The sequence below is a fragment of the Electrophorus electricus genome, unplaced genomic scaffold (genome assembly GCF_041902795.1).
Source record: "Electrophorus electricus isolate QZ-2024a unplaced genomic scaffold, ASM4190279v1 Scaffold32, whole genome shotgun sequence".
NCBI classification, from domain to species: Eukaryota; Metazoa; Chordata; class Actinopteri; order Gymnotiformes; family Gymnotidae; genus Electrophorus; species Electrophorus electricus.
Window position 1 is genome coordinate 136545 of NW_027658605.1, and position 21258 is coordinate 157802.

General features: G+C 40.6%; 1 protein-coding gene across 1 annotated transcript; it reads left to right on the plus strand.

The window, feature by feature from the left end:
• Positions 1-403: 403 nt before the first annotated feature.
• On the plus strand, positions 404-6533 carry LOC145655714 (homeodomain-interacting protein kinase 1-like; the record flags this gene model as incomplete). The annotated part of the gene is made up of 8 exons (XM_081709199.1): positions 404-755; positions 1322-1689; positions 2243-2366; positions 2654-2758; positions 2875-2961; positions 3263-3444; positions 3666-3745; positions 6328-6533. Coding segments are annotated over 8 exons (1504 nt in total), but the record flags the coding sequence as incomplete, so codon positions are not given.
• Positions 6534-21258: the final 14725 nt, after the last annotated feature.

Below are 21258 nucleotides of genomic sequence, written 5' to 3' on the forward strand. Positions count from 1 at the left end.
ACAGAAATATTCAAAATTAAAACTAAAACAGCAGTAGATGTTTTAAAAAAAATCAAAGCTCTGTGATTTAGCTAATTTAGCTAATTGATGGTTATTATGGCACATCACATTCAGCCTCAAAGAACAAACAATCTCTCTTGTTCATTTGGTTAGTAGTCCTGTTTTCATCTTTCCATAATGGTATATTCTCTTGCCCTTCAGATTCCTTCAGTGGGATCTCCCACTCCAAGAAGGTTAAATTTGAGAATCCTGCGCGGGGCGGGAGCCCTGGCCCTCGGATTCGGGCGGGGACACCCTGGCCCTCGGATCCGGGGTTCAATTCAATCGATGGCTTACCTGCCATGGTCTTTTCCCCCTCTGGAGCCTCGGACGAGGCTTCGTCGTCGTCTTCCTCCTCTTCCAGCTGGCAGGGCGGAGACGAGGCATTGACCTCGCGGCGTGCTGACGGCTATCAGAAGCGGGGCAGCCTCAAGAGGAAGAGAGAGGAGGCACACAGCAGCAACAGTGTACAGATCCTGGAGGAGCTCTCCTCCCCTGGGTTGTCCAAGCGTGTGGCCAGGGGCAGCGATTGCGAGTACCAACTGGTGCAGAACGAGATCCTCCGCTCCGTCTCCAACAGCTACGAGGTTTTGGAGTCCCTGGGCCGTGGAACCTTTGGCCAGGTCGCCAAGTGCTGGAAGCGGGGCACCAGTGAAGTAGTCGCAATCAAGATCCTGAAAAGTCATCCGTCCTATGCTCGACAGGGCCAGAACGAGGTGGGAAAGTTGTGCCTGCTTTAAATGAGCTATTGATATGGCCTAGAATCAGCTGTAGCCCTGATTCTGTTATTGTTTGTTTCAGTTTTTACAACATATGTTCTGTTGGTGTCAGATGTGCTAACGCACACTGTGGAATTTGTATACAGCCAGGGTAGCACAGAAATACTTGTTTGGCACACTAGTTCTAATTTTCACTAGTTCAGTAGGAACTAGTTCGGATAACACACGGACAGCTTGAAGCTTACTCTAAAAAGAAGATTTAGCTTCAGTTGTGTAAGCCATACCTGTTTGGATGTGCATTAAAAATGTTATTGTTATGAAAGAGCATTAATCTGCATTGTTTGAGTACCAAAAGCAAGTTCATGGGTTCATTTCCAAGGGACCACTTCCATAATTGCATCTCCCAAATCCTGTAGAAGTAAATGGTTGAAGGGAAGTACACAAAGTGCTTGATGCTATTGAAAATAAGTAGGCTATTTGTCAGCAGTATCAAACTTTGAAGCTGTGACCACGTAGCTTCGGCTTAACGCGTATTCCGTCTTCCCTCCTTTGCTCCTCCTCAGGTGAGCATCCTGAGCCGGCTGAGCAGGGAGAACGCCGACGAGTTCAACTTCGTGCGCGCGTACGAGTGCTTCCAGCACAAGAAGCACATATGCCTGGTGTTCGAGATGCTGGGGCAGAGCCTCTACGACTTCCTCAAGCGCAGCAAGTTCAGCCCACTGCTGCTGAAATGCATCCGGCCCGTGCTGCAGCAGGTCGCCAAAGCGCTCATGAAACTGAAGAGCCTGGGCTTGATCCACACCGACCTCAAGCCCGACAACATCATGCTGGTGGACCCCATCAGGCAGCCGTACCGCGTCAAGGTCATCGACTTCGGCTCAGCTAGCCACTTCTCCAAGGCCCCCAGCTACCTGCAGTCCAGATACTACCGGTGAGGGACACGTGCTGAGGCGTGTTAGAAATAAGTGTGCACTTGTTGCACTCGAGTGTGCTTTAGAGTAGAGCTGCATGTTGTGGACAGTTGTAATAACCCTGCTACACATTAAAAGCCTATGATGAGCATTACAGTTAACTGGAGCACGATTGATTTATAAGTGGTTTATTTTTATTGGGTCATGTGAGTGCTGTTATTTAGCAAAAACACCTAATGAACCGTCTTCGGTGTCTGAGATTAGTTAGGATGCGCTGAACTGCAGGCTTTGGTAATATCAGTATTTAGCGAGTCTGTACAAAACCGCTATTACATTGTAGCTACACTGTTAATTAACAGTGTAATATACTGAGTAACGGGTGTTTAACTGCATTGGTACTCTGTATTTACTTAATGCAAAACAGAACATTATTGTAGTGTTGGTGCATTGTAGTGTTGGTTCCATGTTACACTAGAATAGTGGGTGTGTAATGTCTAGGAACACAAACACCCCCCCACGGAATTATCAGCCGAGGCTGATTTCATGATGGCGATCTCTGTGTTTTTGGTCCAGATCGCCTGAGCTCATCCTGGGTCTCCCATTCTGTGAGGCCATCGATATGTGGTCCCTGGGCTGTGTCATTGCTGAGCTGTTCCTGGGCTGGCCCCTGTATCCCGGAGCCTCCGAATATGATCAGGTAAGCACATGGTCCTTTGAGCTGTGCCTTAACGCCCGTACAGCATCAGTGGTGCAGACCTGTAGTGGTTTTGTGGCTGTAGTGATATGTGTGTGTGTGTGTGTGTGTGTGTGTGTGTGTGTGTGTGTGTGTGTAGTTTGACCTTTTAGCTGCTTTGTCGGCCCGCTCATTTTTAGGATTAATATAAATGAGTTTCTATGGCCTGTTTTTTTAGACATGCACTTTGAAAATGAAAGGATTAACTCAAAATAAAGTCATAATCCTTTTGCCGTATGGTGTCTCTGCAGATCCGTTACATCTCCGAGACGCAGGGCCTACCAGCAGAGTGCATGTTGAGCGCAGCGACCAAGACGCACTACTATTTCTACTGCTACCCCCTGTGGAGACTCAAGGTTTGCCTGTCTTCAAATGCCAAATGCCATGTGTTTTTTATAAGGGACGTAACTTAATGACTTCATGTAACTTAATGGTGGAGCTGAATGGTTTGTTTTTTCTTTCCTTTCTCCAGACACCTTCGGAGCATGAGGCGGAGCGTGGCATCAAGTCCAAAGAGACTCGGAAGTACATTTTAAACTGCCTTGACGACATGATGCAGGTTATTTGGGCTTTTGTGCGCGTAACTATACGCATTTCTTTTAGTGTTGCGATGTGAAATTGAAGAACGTGACAAAGGGCTCCCGCAGCTCACATTATAGAGCAGGTAGAACAAGGTGCTAGCTGAAAGGTCGAGCGTTTCTGCTGTCATAATGAGTAGCGCATGTAAGTCGCTCTGGAGAACGGCATCTGCGAAGGGCAGAGCAGTGCGTAGAAATTTGCTGCAGAACTTCGTTCGTATTGGGTGCATTGCCGCCCTCTGCTGGTGAATAATATGACTCACCCATGGGTCTCTCTCGCAGGTCAATATGACCAGTCTGAAAGGCACCGACGTCTTGGCGGAGAAGGCCGACCGGCGGGAGTTCATCGACCTACTAAAGAAGATGCTCACGCTAGACGCTCACAAAAGGATCACGCCAGTGAAGACCGTGAACCACCTGTTTCTGACCATGACCCACCTCCTCCACTTCCCTCAGAGTGCACAGTGAGTTGCTCCAGGCCTTCCAATCTACATGTCAGTGTTTCAAAAACATTTTAAGGAACACCGTGTTAATTTAGAAATCCAAATAGCATCAGAGTTTCTCTGCTAGTACTGTAACCCCCCCCCCCCCACCTGTGTGTGTGTGTGTGTGTGTGTGTGTGTGTGTGTGTGTGTGTGTGTGTGTGTGTGTGTGTGTGTGTGTGTGTGTGTGTCTCTCGCTGCAGTGTGAAATCTTGCTTGCAGAACATGGAGATCTGCAAGCGGCAGTGCACAGGCTTCGACAGCAGCAAGACCCTGTTTGATGGTAAATCTGATGCCCACTTTGGTGCTTCTTTTAAATGTTACATTAGGGTTGGCTTTTTGTTTGTTTGTTATTCTTCAAGTAGATTTAAAACATCACCAAACTGGCCTCCGATTCCACCTATAAAAGAAGACAAAAATGGTTTCAAATGCAAGTGTTCTACCAAATCATGTTACTGCTCAAATGTGATCCACAAATGGTGAATCAGGTTGTTGCCTAGTATTCGAGTAGCCGATAAAGAGGCCCCTCTACCGTAGTTCAAAACGAAATTCCGTTGAATCCAAACTTCATTGTGTAATTGTTGATCATTGTAGCTGAGGTTTTTGTGTCTCTCGTTCTATAAGACCAACACTATGCTTTCTTCTATGGTTCTTGTATGTGTATTTGTGGAAAATTCAATTCTACTTGTGTTTTTGCAGTACACAGTACTTAAGCAGACCGAGAACTCTTCTTGGTTTTTCAAGGGTTGCGACTTGTGCAATATTCAGCACATTTAAATAAATGTTTCTTTCTTTTCCTAGACGTTTTCCAAACACTTGATTCTTTATGACATTATGAAAATTTCTTTCTTTCCTCGAGTACAAACTCGAGTCCATCATTCATTGGCTGATATGTTACTATCATACATGTATACATGCAGACTCAAGCAAGGAGTTTGTAATGGTGGTACAACTGTGTTCAGGTCATTTGATACTTTTTATTGATAAAGATGTTCTTTTCCAGACTCAGTAGGGTTTTGTTGTTTTGTTTTGTTTTTTGTACCTCTATGAACATTATTGAATAATATGCCTTATAAGGGAATCTCTAATTAAGAGAATCATGTGTTTACATTTGGAATAAATTACATTCTGATAATACCCTAGCACCTGAGTCATACACGTTTTCTTTAATGAAAGGGGTTCAAACCTCTCCTGTACACCAAAGCATCCCAAGCCAAGTCTTGGAGGATTTGTCTGTCAGTCATTAAAATATCAGTTCACAGAAAGATGGATGAAACATGTTTTACTTTGATGAACTTTTTACCTTGGAGTACTTTGTTTAGTGTGAGAAGCTGTAAATGTGTCCAGTCCTTAAAGCATTATTCTGATTTTTCTTGTCCCCTCCATCATTTTCATGCTCTCCTTGTAAGGGCTGTGAAGATGCTCAGCAGAAAATGAGCTGCTCAGCTGCAGAAGAGCACTTCAGCCTACATTTCAAGCCAATTCAAATTTGAACTCCTACACTGTCTTCTCACATCCATTTCTTTTTGAATGTCAGTTAGGACATCAAGATGAATTAAGCACACTAAGCCCAATACTAAGAGACTGGTAGAGTGGATGAGCCACACAGCAGGACACAGCACTATTTTTGCTTCAGCCAGTGCTAACTTGATGCAGTCTTGCTGCTTGGGGATTTTGCAGGCTTTGACTTCTTGGGTGTGTGATGAGGATTTTGCTTAAATTAAACTCCTCATAAACACGTATGACCAACCTGTGCCTATGCTCTACCAGGACCTCATCGCGTACTTCTCTTTCAGTAACTCGGAGCCTGTGTTTTTTTGTTTTGCTATTTCTGACATGATTGGGCAACATTTTCCTTTTAATGTATATGTGGAATCCACAAAAAATATACCCACTTAAGTGTGCTTCAGCATAAATAAGCAGACACTGCAGTTTGGATTATTTCTAGGGAAACAGGAAAATATAGTATCTTTAATTCGCTGCATAACAGTTTACATTAATTATTAATCATTCGTATGTGTTGACAGTTGCAATAAACAGATTAAGAAAACATGCCGTGAAAATGCTGCCGTGTCCGTATTATAACAGAAATAATGCAGCTTCACTGAGCAGATCATCCATAAAACTTGCTCTATATGGATTTTATGAATAGTATGTTAATTTTGTTTAAAAAGACGATGAGGCCTAACGGGAAAGGCTAAAGTGTCAAGTCGGACTTGAATTCAACGACTCAGGTAACATTGGGCTCTCTAGCTAGGTTAGCTAACAGACAAGCTGTCTATTTGAGATGGTTAACTTAGCTAGTTCACACATTACTTATGCACATCTCTTGCGGCAACAGATTCTAATTTTCATGGCGATGGAGCACGTTAGTTAACTTGCAGATTAACTGCCAACTATTTGCTGTAGCTGCAATTAACGTTATTATCTAGCATTGGCTCGCTAACGATCGGATTGCTCTAAAAGAGCTGTGACAGCTGCATGTCAGTCCTCGGTCGCTGAACTGTCTTCATGTCTAAGCACGGATACCTGTCGATAATGGGATCATTTGGGGGAGAATGAAGTGTGAACTAGCTAGGATAATTAGCTACTATGGCTAGGTACCTGTCCGCCAACGATGTGGCAAATTTAAAATACTGCAGTTCTTTCGTATAAAGGGAAGCTTAAAATTGTGTGACATGTGACCTTTTATCTTGGCTGCTGGCTAGCTATTGTAATTAAGTTGAATTTCAGCTTGGACACCTTTATAGTAATTGATGGTTATTATGACACATCACATTCAGCCTCAAAGAACAATCTCTCTCATTCGTTTGGTTAGTGGTCAGTTTTCATCTTTTGCTAAAGTTATATTCTCTTCCCCTTCAGTTTCTTCCAGTGGGATCTCCCTCTCCAAGAAGGTCAAATTTGAGAATCACGCGTCCGGCGGGAGCCCTGGCCCTCGGGTTCGGGCGGGGTCGCCCTGGCCCTCGGATTCAGGGTTCAACTTGTTCTATGGTTCACCTGGCCTGGTCTTTTCCACCTCTGTAGGCTGTGACTTGGGTAATATTCAACACATTTTTAAAAATGTTTGACAGTTGCAATCAACAGATTAAGAACACATTTTGCAGGTTAATTACTATAGTGGTTGTGTTTTTTAAAATCTACTTCTATTTTAGCTTTAATTTTGAATAAAGCCCATAACTAGATCTGCATGGCTTGCGGCTATTGTAATCAAGCTGAAATTGAGCAGAGCTAAATTATTTAAATAAAGCGCTTTCAGGGTGATGTGGAAGCAAAACAACATGGAAGATTGTGATTTACATCCGCTTGATTTTCTTGAGCCTTCTTTCTGCAAGATTAAGGGTGGGAAAATCAACAGAGAGTAAGTGATGAATTTAACTAGCTGGCATTAGATAAATCACAGAATTGTGGTTGTGTTTTTTAAAATCTACTTCTGTTTTAGTTTTAATTTTGAATAAAGCCCATAACTAGATCTGCATGGCTTGGGGCTGTTGTAATCAAGTTGAATTTCAGCTTGGACACCAGTATAGTAATTGAAGGTTATTATGGCACATCCCATTCAGCCTCGAAAAACAAACAGTCTCATTTATTTGATTCGTGTTCCTTTTTTCATCTTTCCCGAAAGGTATGGCATCGCAGCTCCAGGCATCCTCTTCCGCTTCAGTTACCTCTAGTGGGCTCGTCTGCTTCAAGAGGGTGAAATTCGAGCGTCATGCGTCTGGCAGGAGCCCTGGCCCTCGGGTTCGGGCGGGGTCGCCCTGGCCCTCGGATTCAGGGTTCAACTTGTTCTATGGTTCACCTGGCCTGGTCTTTTCCACCTCTGTAGGCTGTGAGTGGGTAATATTCAACACATTTTTAAAAAATGTTTGACAGTTGCAATCAACAGATTAAGAACACATTTTGCAGGTTAATTACTATAGCTAGCTACCTATCCACTAACGATGTGGCAAATATAAAATATTGCAGATTTTCCATATAAAGGGCAGGTTAAAATTTGTGACCTTGTATTTGATCTTGTCTACTGGCTAGCTAATAACACGTGCACTTGGACTTTCCACTTTTAGATGCTACACCTGCCTGTTATTATTACCTTACTGGCAAGTCATGAAGAATCCATAGAGTAGTAAATTGATATTCTGTGGGAATCTTCTCATACCTGTCGATACAGCACAGCTAGATTATTTAAATAAAGCGCTTTCAGGGTGATGTGGAGGCAAAACAACATGGATGATTGTGATTTACATCCGCTTGATTTTCTTGAGCCTTCTTTCTGCAAGATTAAGGGTGGGAAAATCAACAGAGAATAAGTTATGAAGTTAACTAGCTGGCATTAGATAAATCACAGAATTGTGGTTGTGTTTTTTAAAATCTACTTCTGTTTTAGTTTTAATTTTGAATAAAGCCCATAACTAGATCTGCATGGCTTGCGGCTGTTGTAATTAAGTTGAATTTCAGCTTGGACACCAATATAGTAATTGAAGGTTATTATGGCACATCCCATTCAGCCTCGAAGAACAAACAGTCTCATTTATTTGATTCGTGTTCCTTTTTTCATCTTTCCGTAAAGGTATGGCATCGCAGCTCCAGGCATCCTCTTCCGCTTTCAATTAACTCTAGTTAATTGCTTCAAGAAGATCAAATTCGAGCGTCATGCGTCTGGCGGGAGCCCTGGCCCTCGGATTCGGGTGGGGACACCCTGGCCCTCGGATTCAGGGTCCAATTCAACCTATGGCTCACCTGGCCTGGTCTTTTCCACCTCTGGAGGCTCTGAGATGTGCAATATTCAATACATTTAAATAAATGTTTCATTCACATTATGGAAATTTCTTATTTCCTGTAGTATCTTCAACGGTTCAGTTTTGCCAGCATGCTCTATGTACCTCTTTGAACATAATTGAATAATATGCCTTGCAAGGGACTATTTTAATTAAAAGAATTAAGATAATCATGTGTCATACACGTTTTCTTTAATAAACGGTTGGTGGTGCTGTGCCAGTTTCACTAATTACTTAAATCACTCAGGCCATAGTTTAGTTAATGCTGTGTCCGTATTTGTTCTGTTAGTACAAGGTTGAAGCTGCTGTAAATGATTTTGAAGTTATCAACTTCTGCTGTACCACTGAAGGAGTCCACCCCCTCCCTTTAGAGCATCTGTTTTTTTAATGGATATAAATCTGGAAAATTACAGACTTGACAGATTAAAAAGCTAACAACAAAAAAAATAATCAGAGATGACTTTTATAAGCCGTCACCTTAAAAAGGCACATTTAAAGAGTGGATCCAGTGCTCCAGCTTGCATGGAGTAGGCTGGAACATGTTCCTAATTAGGAACCACAACATGGCTGCTCAGGAAATCTGAATGCCAGACAGACAAAAACAAGGGCTTCAAACCTTTCCTGCAACACCAAAGCAACGCAAGCCAAGTCTTAGGGGATTTGTCTGTCAGTCATCAGCTATGGCTGTGTCACCTGACTGAGAAACACCTGGGTTACCTCTGACCCATGGGGTGGTAAATGGTCTACCAAAAACGACCTCAAATAGTGACAATTTGGTGGTGGCACTGGGCATCATTCTGATCTCACACAACACTGCTGGCAGTAGATTGAGGTAATAAAAGCAATATGGGCATCCGGTGATATGGAAGAGGATCGCCTTTTAAATAAAATGCAAGTAGCTCAGGTTGAACATAATGGTACCAAGAACCGGTTGGTGTAAGTATTGAATATTAATATGCATACATTGAATAATGTATGGTTTGGAGAACAATAGTGGAACCTGAACAAGTATTATTAAAAAATGAAATTGTGTATTGAGTGTTTTAAAGTGTGTATTGAGTTAACAGTCTTGAACTTAGGAAGACCTAGGAAGGACAAGATCTATCCATTTCTTTCCTGTTTTCCATCATGGCCTTTGTTTCAATGTATAATTCATTTTGTCAACAATGCCAGATGACTGAGGATGGTAAGGGATGTGAAACTTCCAGTCAATAGTTAGGTAGGTGCATAGTTTCTGAGTTACCATAGAAATGAAACAGGGTCCCTGATCTGAATCTATTACCCGAGGCGCACCGTACCTCGGTATTATCTCCTTGGCTAGGATTTTAACCACAGCGCGGGCATCTTCCTTAGAACAAGGAAACGCCTCAGTCCACTTGGAAAACCTGTCTAGAATCACTAGCAAATACTTCAACTGACCACAAGGTGGCAGGTGCGTTTTGTCTAGCTGTAGATACTGAGAGGGATCTGCTCTAGTAGAAAGTGCCATTATTGTTGGTGATTTCAATATTCACTTTGATAGTGCCCAACACCCTCTGAACTTGGCCTTTAGTTCTATATTAGAATCAATTGGTTTCAATGTACAAAGAGAACCCACACACTCTGGTGGACATACTTACCCTGCTCTCATATTGACTGACTAAATTAGTACTTATTGTAGGGTATTGTTTATTACAATGATGTTGATTAACAAACTCTATCACTTATTGTTTATTGCACTTATCATTGTTTAAGATAGACCTTATGTGTTTTGTACTTCTAGGTATCAGCATTGATCCCAGTATTCTACAGTATTCTAGTTCACTGGTATGTTGGACTCTAACCTACTGTACTGTACTAGGATATATTCTATGAGTAAATGACAAAGCACTTTTGTAAGTCGCTCTGGATAACAGCGTACTGCTAAATGCTGTAAATGTAAATGTAAACATACGCTTGACTTAGTACTGCCATACGGTGTAGACATGGAGAAGGTAGTTATACTACCCCAGTCAGGTGCCATCTCAGGCCATTCCCTAATTTCATTTAAACTATGCATGAGCCACACTATAGTAACCTCGCCTCGCTATCATACCAGACACACGATCACATCGTCCACTGCACCTGGATTTATTGGGAATCTCCCAGACTAATAATTTGCACCTAGGATTCCCTCAAACCCAACGGAACTTGATCAAATTACTGAATGCTTAGAATCAGTATTCTGCTGTGCACCTAATGATGTTGCTCCATTTAAGAATAAAAAAATTAGCTACAAAAATGTAGTACCTTGGTATAATGATCTCATTCGCAATTTAAAACAAAACACTCAAAGAATAGAACATAAATGGCACCGCACTAAGCCCGTAGTCTTCCAGCTTGCATGGAAGGAGAGCCTACTCACCTATAGAAAAACACTTATTACTGCTCGAACATCTTATCTCTTGAGCCCAATAGAAAATAACAAAAATAATCCTAGATTTCTTTTTAGTATCTGTACAGTCAGGTATTTTATTAACTACTTCCCATCTTGGGGGTCCATGGGTTTTGAGAGTTATGATAAACTGGGATGTTATGATGCTGTCACTTCACCTCTCTTTTGTCACTCGAGTGTGTTGACTGAGAGCGGCGGAGTGCTGATGTTCCAGGGTGCCCTCGTGCCTGTGTTTCCTTCTGGCTCTTTCCTTTTAGCTGTGCTGCCATAGCTAGATCTGCCGGAGCCCATCTTTGCACATTATAGTTCCCTAATTTACACACCCTTGTACCTGGACATGCCTAATAATCTAGTCTCTCTTTCTGCCGAGGTACACCTACTCCTGATGTCATGATGTTACTGAGCCTCAACCCGTCTCAGCTGCCATGGCTCTTCCCACCACCCCCTGATGTGCCCTGCTGTAGGCCACCACAGCTCCACCCTAGCCAACTGCTTCTCCCTTGCCCTTAATGGATGCTCTCTTGTGGGATGGGCTTTGGACACATGCACACCATCGCGTCAAGACTAGGGCCTCTAGCAAATTGGACTGGACATTAACTGCTTATTTTTTCATTTTTTAATTTATTTCTCTCTTAAAATTGATATTATTGTGGTGAGCGTTGCCAGGCAAAGGAGGATGGGCTTCCCCTTTGGGTCTTGGTTGCTCTCAAGGTTTCTTCCTCATGCTCTAGGGAGTTCTTCCTCGCCACTGTCGCCCTTGGCTTGCTCACTGGGGGCTTGGACTTGGACATTTGTAAAACTGCTTTGTGACAACATCTGCAGTAAAAAGCGATATATAAATACATAAGGATAGTGATATTAAATGCAACCGCAGAAAAATGAACCAATAACATCATTCTTGCACAAAGAATTGTCCATCCCACTACCAATGTTACAATGTATTCACCAAATCTACTTTTACATATTGTTATTTGCATTCGGCACTATTATATACAAACCATACATTAATCAATATGTTCCAACACATTCCAAGAGAAGGCTTCTCTTGACCTTATCCTAAAGAAGATTGTTTTTCTATATGGTCTTGAGCCTGGTGGAGAGGTCATATATCTTACCCTGAGGTCCACCAAAGCCTACCTAGGATCCTTTGCTTAAGCCTGCAGATGCCTCTGCCCTGTACGCAAATCAATCTGAAAGGACACAGAATCTTTATACTCCCTTATGTTTTATGTTATTAATATGTCTAATGCATTGTTCGGTCTCTTTTGCCTGTAAACACTCCTTATTACCTCAAGGGCATGCCACTGTGTGAGTCCTCAGCCCGCCCGAACCAACACCACTGCTACGACCACCTCCGTCGTCGGGCCACGGCCGTCGATCTTCTTTTCTGATTCATCAAGAAGTCTTTTGTAGGGCTGAAAGAAGATCGATATGTATTACATGTTTTAAAATTCAAATTCTTATATGTTGTGTCTTGTTTTGTACATTGTTGTATGTCAGTAGATAATGTTGTTTTTAGTTTATAGATTTGTAAAAAAATTAAAATAAAAATCTCAATACTATCTTAATAGGTTTCCAACAGTCCCATGGTAGGCAGTAGTTCACCTGGGTGCTGGGAATATTGACATGCCTATCGATATCTTGTTGCCATTTTTTTTTTGCCTTGGCTCCTGCCACAGTTCCAGCAGTCTGTGATGTCATCCTACGATAGGTCAGGAAGCGGCTCCGTTCTTCACCACCGGCCCGCAGCCTACTCGCTCGGCCGGAGGAAAGTCAACTGGTACCCTTACCTGTGAGAGGAAGAGGAACAGCGACAGACAGGAGGGATTCCTGCATTGAACATCAGATGGATTATTGAAGTTGATTATTGTAGTTTCTGGGCAGAGAAACTCTATTAAATGTATCTGAAATACAATGTGTGAGTGTTGGGTTTAACAAGATGGCTGTCGTATTTTGAATTCAATGGGAGGTGTAACTGTATTTAAAAATGGTTCTTTGGCACTTACTGGCAGTATGTGTTCAGAACACATCTCACATCCAACATCAAGCTCTTATTTAACTCCTATAGGATTTTAACTTCTGACTTTGAATCTTTGTTTCATTTAAAGGGATACTGTGGGCTAAATGGAGCTAAATCTACAACTACAGTAGTGAACTGTATTACTACAGAGAAATCGTTTTGGGATTCTGTGTGTTTAAAATAGGAAAAAAAAATATATGAAACTTTAAAAGGGCTGGCAATTAATATGATTCATGTTTCAACAGAAATATAAAACACATTTTAGGACTTGCAGATGCTTTATTTTCGTTAAAACTATTTGTAGATTATGTTGTGAACTATGCCCTAATTTGTTGTTTGTTGTTTGGGACCAGTCTGTGATGATCTGTAACCAACACAGCAGCATAACCAAATTTGAACTTCTGCTGTATTGCAAAACAATATCAAATGTAAAAATATGATAATTATGGCCACATTACATCTCTATCACTTATTGTTTATTGCACTTATCATTGTTTAAGACAGACCTTATGTGTTTTGTACTTCTAGGTATCAGCATTGATCCCTGTATTCTACAGTATTCTAGTTCACTGGTATGTTGGACTCTAACCTACTGTACTGTACTAGGATATATTCTATGAGTAAAGGACAAAGCACTTTTGTAAGACGCTCTGGATAAGAGCATCTGCTAAATGCTGTAAATGTAAATGTAAATGTAATCAAAAACCAGCCATTTTTGCACATTTTCAGCAAATTGATGTTTCAGGCTTTATTGATGATTTGAGCGTTGCCTTGTAAAGAACGATAACATCCTCGTGAAACGTGACGAGATGGGGGAAACATCTTCACTACCTATCATAAGACAAAAAAGTTATTGATTTTTAAAAAATGGATATAACTGTGATATTCTGTCTAACAACTAAATTGTCATATGTGTTTCTAGCAATATGTTCTTACCTGTAGTTGCAGCAGCAGCTACAGTGTTAGGGTGCTCCTTGCTTTTCTTTTTGAGTTTCTAACAAAAACAAAACAATGATTTAGTAGAAAAATATCAGAGCATAAGTAAATTTATAACTAAAAGTACAGATACACACCAGTAATAATGCAACAGAATATAATTTAGAACAAATTATGTCATTTATGCAAAGTGATATATACACATTCAGTGTGAAATGAAATTCAAATATGCACTACTTTAAAAATGAATAATGTAACAAAATCTAAATAAGAAATAAGTCAAATGTTTTACCTTTAAGTCCTTTGAGACCTTACTGAAGGGGAATAGAAAATGCAATCTCCCCTTCTGGGCTTTCATGGTTTTGCTCTGATTGTCCAGAGCAGGCTCAGTACATGGTGACCTAGCAGACATCTCAGACTGTAGTGATGGAGAGCTATGTATATCGATGCTGAACAGGGAAGACCAGTCATTGTGTACACTGGGGGACTCTTGAGCCTTCTTCACAGAGGGTGGGACAACCAACTCCATAACTTGGCTTGCCATGACGTCGGAGGAGGTGTTCATACTATCTGTGCATAGCTCTGATGATGCCTGTGATGATTTCAAGTCATCCTGCTCTAGGTAGATTGGCATGACCATACCACAGAGCTCACAAGATGAGACCCCTTCAAGGTCAGGATTTATTAAATGACGGGACAAAAAATGTGTCCTTCCTTTTATGCGGGGATTGATGTCTTGCGACAGTTCAGCAAATTCCTCCATCTCATCATCAAAGCGCTGAAGCATATCCGAAACCGGAGAGCCAGCTATAGGAATGGTACTTATAGGTCTAGATGTACCATCGTCATGGACATCTGAGGATAACGATGTCAAACTCTCAGTATCTCCTATCAGAAGCTCACTCATTGCTTCTGAATTTGTATCTTCCATAGTCGAGTGGAATTTCATCACAATTTGGTCTCTCTCATGGTCATCCAGGCAACTGCGATGCGTATCAATAACTGCAGTCCTAACATCTCTGCTTAGAGAGTCTATATGAGCTGTCCCCTCCTTCACGTGGACTGAAGCTGAATGATTTATCTCACAAGATCTGGTACGGAAAGCATTCAGCAAATCTGCAGTTTCCTTCTTGGAATTTGCAAGCAACACTGATCTTAGATCAACATCTAACATTTCTTCCAGAGATGAAAGAAGACCCATCACAGTTACTTCACTGACAATGTCGGCAATGAATGAACCCATATGAGAGATCATGACCTTTGTCTCCTGTGAAAGAAAGGAGAGATAACATAGAAAGGCGAACATTGAAAATTGCTCCAAAATGGTTTTGGTTGTTTGGTTTAGAATTAATATGAATCCCATTTAAAATATGTTGATGTGTAAGCAATGTAGTATGACTTACTGGACTAGGGATTGCTTTCCGGATAGATGTCCACTGCCTAAAAGAATGTGAATAAAAGCATTCTTTAGAACTACAATTAATATTTATTCTAAAAATCTCATACATTCAAAAGTATACCAAAAATAAAAATGATAAATTGAAAAAGCAGAAGAAGAAGAAGAAGAAGAAGAAGAAGAAGAAGAAGAAGAAGAAGAAGAAGAAGAAGAAGAAGAAGAAGAAGAAGAAGAAGAAGAAGAAGAAGAAGAAGAAGAAGAAGAAGAAGAAGAAGAAGAAGAAAAGGTTTAAAAATGGCATACTCATTAGTCAGATCCATCACAAAATGGGTCAAGATTGGTGCAATATCCAGCTTCTCCAAGTCTGGGATGATTTTTTTGGCTCTATCAAGGAGCATTTTGCTGTCATTCCTCACAGGTTTATTCTCGTCTTGTCTTGTGCTTTTTGACTTGCTCTTGTTTTGAGAACCATAGAAGAGGTTGAATAAAAAGAAATTAAATATCAGGATAACAACTGTGCTGACATCTCACTTATTAGCAACAATTCGATTTTCTGATGAAAAACAAATTTGGCCATTTTAAACTCACCTTTTTAAATACTGAAGAAGCCCGTGCCACTTTTGGAGGTGAAGGAATTTTACTATGGAAACAACAAAAATATATAAGGAAATGTTGTTCGTTTGTTATTCTTCAAACATCAACAGCCTGAACTAAAATCCATGATCAAATTATTTTGAGAGAGCTTGTGTCTAAGTTTATAGATTGTTATTCTTATTCTCTATTTAATGGATGAATCACTCATAGAGCTCAGGTCCATGTTGTATTTTGTTAATTGCACAATACAATCAAAATTATTTTATTCTACTTTAGCACATTATAAGGAAAATAAGACTAATTCCTTTAACATTACTTCCTAATCTTTTAAAATAACAAGGCTGATGAAACATGTTTCATCTGTTTCATGTTTCATCGTTCCGATACTTTGGAATAGTCCAGAAAGTATTTAGAGTGCAAGCTCTATTGGTGTTTAATACAGATTAAAGAGTGGCTTGTTTAGCTTGATCTAATTGTTCAGCTTGTTTAGCCGGTTTAATTTAAATTCTGTTTCAATTAATTTCATTTTCTACATTTATATTTTGTGACTTTTAACTGTTTTATTTGATCAATGTTTTATTACTGAATACTGTTCGTTCATTGCAGTGTAAAGCACCTTGAGATTTTGGGTTCTATAAGGAATATGCTATATAAATAAGAATCATTTTAAATTAATATTGTTATTCTAAGATTTTTTAACATTGTAGTGCAAAGGCCTTACATCTTCCTGCCAAAAAGACGCTTCTGTTTCTCCATTTGTCCTGGTCCAAGTTTTCTTAGGACTCTCCTGGAATACTTTGTTCTGAAAAGGCGATATGAAGTCAAAAGCATAAATCATTTTTACAGTTTGGTGGACAGACAGCAATCTAACATGTAAGCAGGCAGGCTTGAGGATCAGAAGGCAGACAGTTATACATGTGAATGGCAGTCAGTTCAGAAAGACTGTCAGTATGCAGACCAACACTCATGGAGGACAGAAAACAGGCAAGAAAGCAATCAGAATGGCAGCACACCTTTACAGGCAAATTTCAACAGGCAAGCAGCTGGGTATGCATATCCCTAAACCATTAGTTCCAAAGGCTAAATCTTACTGCATTGAATACAAAAAGTTTATGAATGGTTTAAACTGATTTTATTAGTGGTTAATAATTAGGTCACAAACAACTTAAACATCATTAAGTAAACAGTCATGACACATACACAAAAGGGGCAGCAGGAATGTGTTGACCTGTAGAATGTGTTGGTGGGTATATGGAAGTAACTTATTAGCTAACAAATATCTGACCCCACGTAATGGTGACTGTTGGAGAAGGCAAACTAAGATAAGTAACCAGTCAGGTTAGCGGTACATATGAAGGTGAGCTAACTAGCCCATATGGCAAGCAACAGGTCAGCTGCTCTTTTTACGCATTTAAACTGTTCATTTATAGCCATTAACAAGGTACTGTTAAACTCTAGACTTTGGAACTCTCAAATGGAACTCTCTTTTGAGTTAAGGGCCAAAAAATTTGCTCATAACATAAAACCCGTTTTCGCTTCACTGCTTCAAGTAATAAGTCCTTTTTTTTTTTTGATAATTCTATTACATATATTTTTTTCCGTTTCAGACAACGGGACGAGTATGACAGCGACTGAAACGCACCCATTAACACTAGCTTACGTGTTAACCAACAGTCACTTCCAAATATTCAACCTGTGGCTCGGCACCGCTAAAATGATTTTATAACCGTGAGGGCATCTGACAGAATCAACACATAACCGACAACTGCTGTGAAAGTTAGAAAGCACAGAATACATACATTGTTTTCACTCACACAGCGCACAAAGTGTTAATGGTCAAAATTATCAAATTAAATTGTTTATATTAAGCAGATTCTCTCTAGTGAGTGAACAGAGGTAGACGCAGAGAGAGGGGCGCTACTGTGGATCGACTCTTCTCTGCTAAGTAGAGCTGTTCGTCTCAAACTGCCCGCACTTAGGAACGTTATACGCACCTGCAGCGTGGACGTACCACATCGAAATACGTCACCAATTGTGGGCAGACGAGAAAGGGCGGGTATGGTGATGAAATTTGGTTTAATCACTTATATTACTTGTCTTGTACCTTTAAAACAGCAAAATCTAAATAGCATAAAAAGCAGTCGCTTATGCTTGACATAAAGCCTTGTGTGAGAAACAGGTGGAACGTCAATGCATTCCATAACTATATAAAACTACAGCAGACAGACCGTTCATCATAAAATTAGAAAAGCTCTAGCTATAGTAGCTAAGCGGACATTTAGACAGACAGACAGATACATACACATACAATTAGATGGAAAATAGCCTTCTGTAATTACAAAATTGACTTATTCAACCGTACCTTGTTCTGGAAAGTTGACCTACGATTAGGTTTAATTCACTCTATTGTCTTCCAACTTTATAACTGCTGAAATCTGTCAAGTGAAATGACATATAAATGCTTGCGCTCACCTTTATATACTTGTAGTGACGTCAAAGCTGTTGTGATGTCATATGCATTGTGACATTTCTAGAATGCTGCACTGACATTTTGGTTATTGGGAAAATAAGTCAATAGTTCAAAAAATATTTGAAATCCCTATTTTTAGCAGCAGCCGAGTAAGTAGCTGATAGATGGGTACTGGTAGATGGGCGCATCTTTCTTCAAAAGAACCCTTATATGACTATCAACTTTTTTTTCGTATAGAGACCCTTTTGTGTGTAAAAAAAAATAATGTGATTTGTCAAACATCCAGTTTCAAACAATATTTGCCCCAAAAAAGGCCAAACCAAAGACATAAAGAATAATCATAATAAATTAATTCTCTGCAAAGTTTACAAAGATTTGTACTGCAAAGAATGACATTTACTGTTTGTGAACAAGTCAGTAACAATAATATCCAGTAAAGTGGTGGTATATTTCAGAGAAAAGTTACATATTAAACTTATTTTCCTCAAAATCTTCATTTTGATTAACATTTGAGGTATGAAACCTAATATTTAAGCAGTTCCTGAAACATTGGTTGTACATGCACTTGCATAAAGTGATCAATCGGTCTGGCTACAAACCGGCACATTCTACAGAAACGGCCCTCATAGCAGTGACGGAAAAATTTGCTGCTAAAGCTGCCAAACTGTCATGTGTTTTGATTCTTCTAGTCCTTTCAGCAGCCTTTGACATTCTTCTCTAATCTAACACGGTCTTGCAGATTTCTCCTTTGTAACATACGAAGGATTCGGCCCGTTCTCTCACAGGAAGCTACCCAGGTGCTTGTGCAGTCTCTTGTAATCTCAAGGCTAGACTACTGCAACTCGCTACTTGCTGGTCTTCCTCCGAGACATCAGACCTCTACAATTTGTCCAAAACACATCAGCAAGACTGGTCTCGACTGGTCTCCCTTTATTGGCTTCCAATAGCTGCACACATCAGATTAAAACCTGAATGTTTGCCTACAAAGCCAAAAATGTCCCTCAATATTTGATGTCAATGTTAAAAGCCCGATCTGTACCTTGAGTACGTCGAACCTCAAGTATGGCTTGGCTTGAAACACCATGCTTCAAGTCTCATGGAAGACAAGTATCGAGAGTATTCTCTATCTTGGATCCTAGATGGTGGAACAAATGTCTGCTTACTGTCTGGACAGTAGAGTCCCTTATGGTCTTCAAACGCAGACTGAAGACCCATCTATTTGTGGAATATTTAAATGAGCACTGATCCTACACCTATGTTGAGTAACTGAACCTCTGGTACTTATTATAGAGTATTGTTTACCGAACTTATCGATATCTGTTATAGAGTATTTTGCACTTCTAGGCATCAGCACTGATCCCTGTATTTCAACAGTATTCTAGTTCAATGGTATCTTGGACTCTAACTTACTGCACTGGCTAGGATGTATTCATTCCTTGAGTAAATGATAAAGCACTTTTGTAAGTCACTCTGGATAAAAACATCTGCTAAATATCGTGAATGGAAATGTAAATAAGCCTAGAAAAGAATGGAATTAATAACATCACATACAGAAAAATAAACTTGGTAAAAAAAAATCAAGAAAACAGACACAATCTTTCATAGGTACTGAAAACAAAAAGAAATTTTACACATCAATATGAAATTAACAATAAGTCTCTAACATAAGTTACTTATACTGAAACTTGCTGATGTGGTTGGAAATATTTCCAAGAGGAACCTGTGGATACCCAATGTCCTCCTCATGATACATACCATAATTGAAGCATTCCGAGGGATTCGCCTTTGGAATCAGACTCTGTTTGGACTGCTGACACCTCTAAAGCGATCACACAAGTTAAAGACGGGATGCAGGGCTTTTGGGCAGCTGGACATCAACTTATTCTCACAATTTTTCTTCATCTGAAGTTGAACTGAGTGAATTGAGTGAAGTAACCTCATGTACCACAGAAACTATTCAGCCTCCTCTCAACGGCTGCCAACGCTTTTCTCATCTTCATAGTTTCTACATCCTCCAGAGCATCTTTGAAATGGAATTTCATTGCTCCTGCAAACCTGGTGTACATGTAAATGGAGTACTGTATCTGCTTTTACCTCCTGTAATTATACTGTTTATAAACAGAGAAAGAAATTATGCTCATGAAAGAGAAAATGTAGACGTATGGCTTGATCCTCATGGCTGGTGGATTGTTTCTATGGTACCTCTTAAGCAGCTGTGGTGTTACTCACGACTCATTTTGCCTTTAGGTTTGCTTTAAATGCAATTGTGAATGGAACAGCTACAAGCAGCACTACGATACACTCCTCTCTGAGACAACCAACAGCATTTTGTTGCAGGAAATGAAGAAAATTGCCAGGGAAAAAGCAGACATAGCGTATTCAAAATACACAACACCAATCATGAGGAATGAATTGGAAGTAGCTGTAAGGCTGCAAAGACCAAATGATGTTGAGAGTGCATACAGGGCAATCTCTGAGCATACCTACATGGTACAGGAAATGGAGGAGCAAAGACTCAGTTCTGCAGAACCACAACCAGCACGGCAACCAGCACTCCAACCAGGACAGCAACAACAACGGCAACCAGCACGGCAACAGGAATGGCAACCAGCACATCGACCAGCACAGCAACCAGCACAGCAACAAGAACAGCGCCAAGCATGGCAACAAGAAAAGCAACCAGCATGGCAACAAGAACGGCCAACAGCATGGCAACAAGAAGAGCAACCAGCATGGCAACCAGCATGGCACCCAGGACAGCAAGAAGAACAGCAACCAGCATGGCAACCAGCATGGCAACCAGCATGGCAACCAGGACAGCAAGAAGAACATTAGCATTATATGACTAATAGAATATCCTAAATTTCAGCAAAAGCTCAGTAAATATGTTTTGCTGAAAAACCCAATTAAAACTCAAAGGTTAATGCAGAAATGATTATATAATTTGGGAGCACTGGACTTACTGTGTGGTAGGAGGGACTTGCTCCCAAAGTCCTAAAGAGGAACATTGCTGGGATCATGCAGGCAGTCTGTGCTTTCGCAAGGCAATCAGCATGTGGAGTCTGGTGTTTTCTGCTGAGGTTAGGTGTGATGTGAGCTGTTCCTTGAGCGCTGATCCACACTGCAGACGTCATGGACAAATACAGAGCGCTCTGGACGGGCCTGCTAAAGCTATGCGCACCATCGTCACTA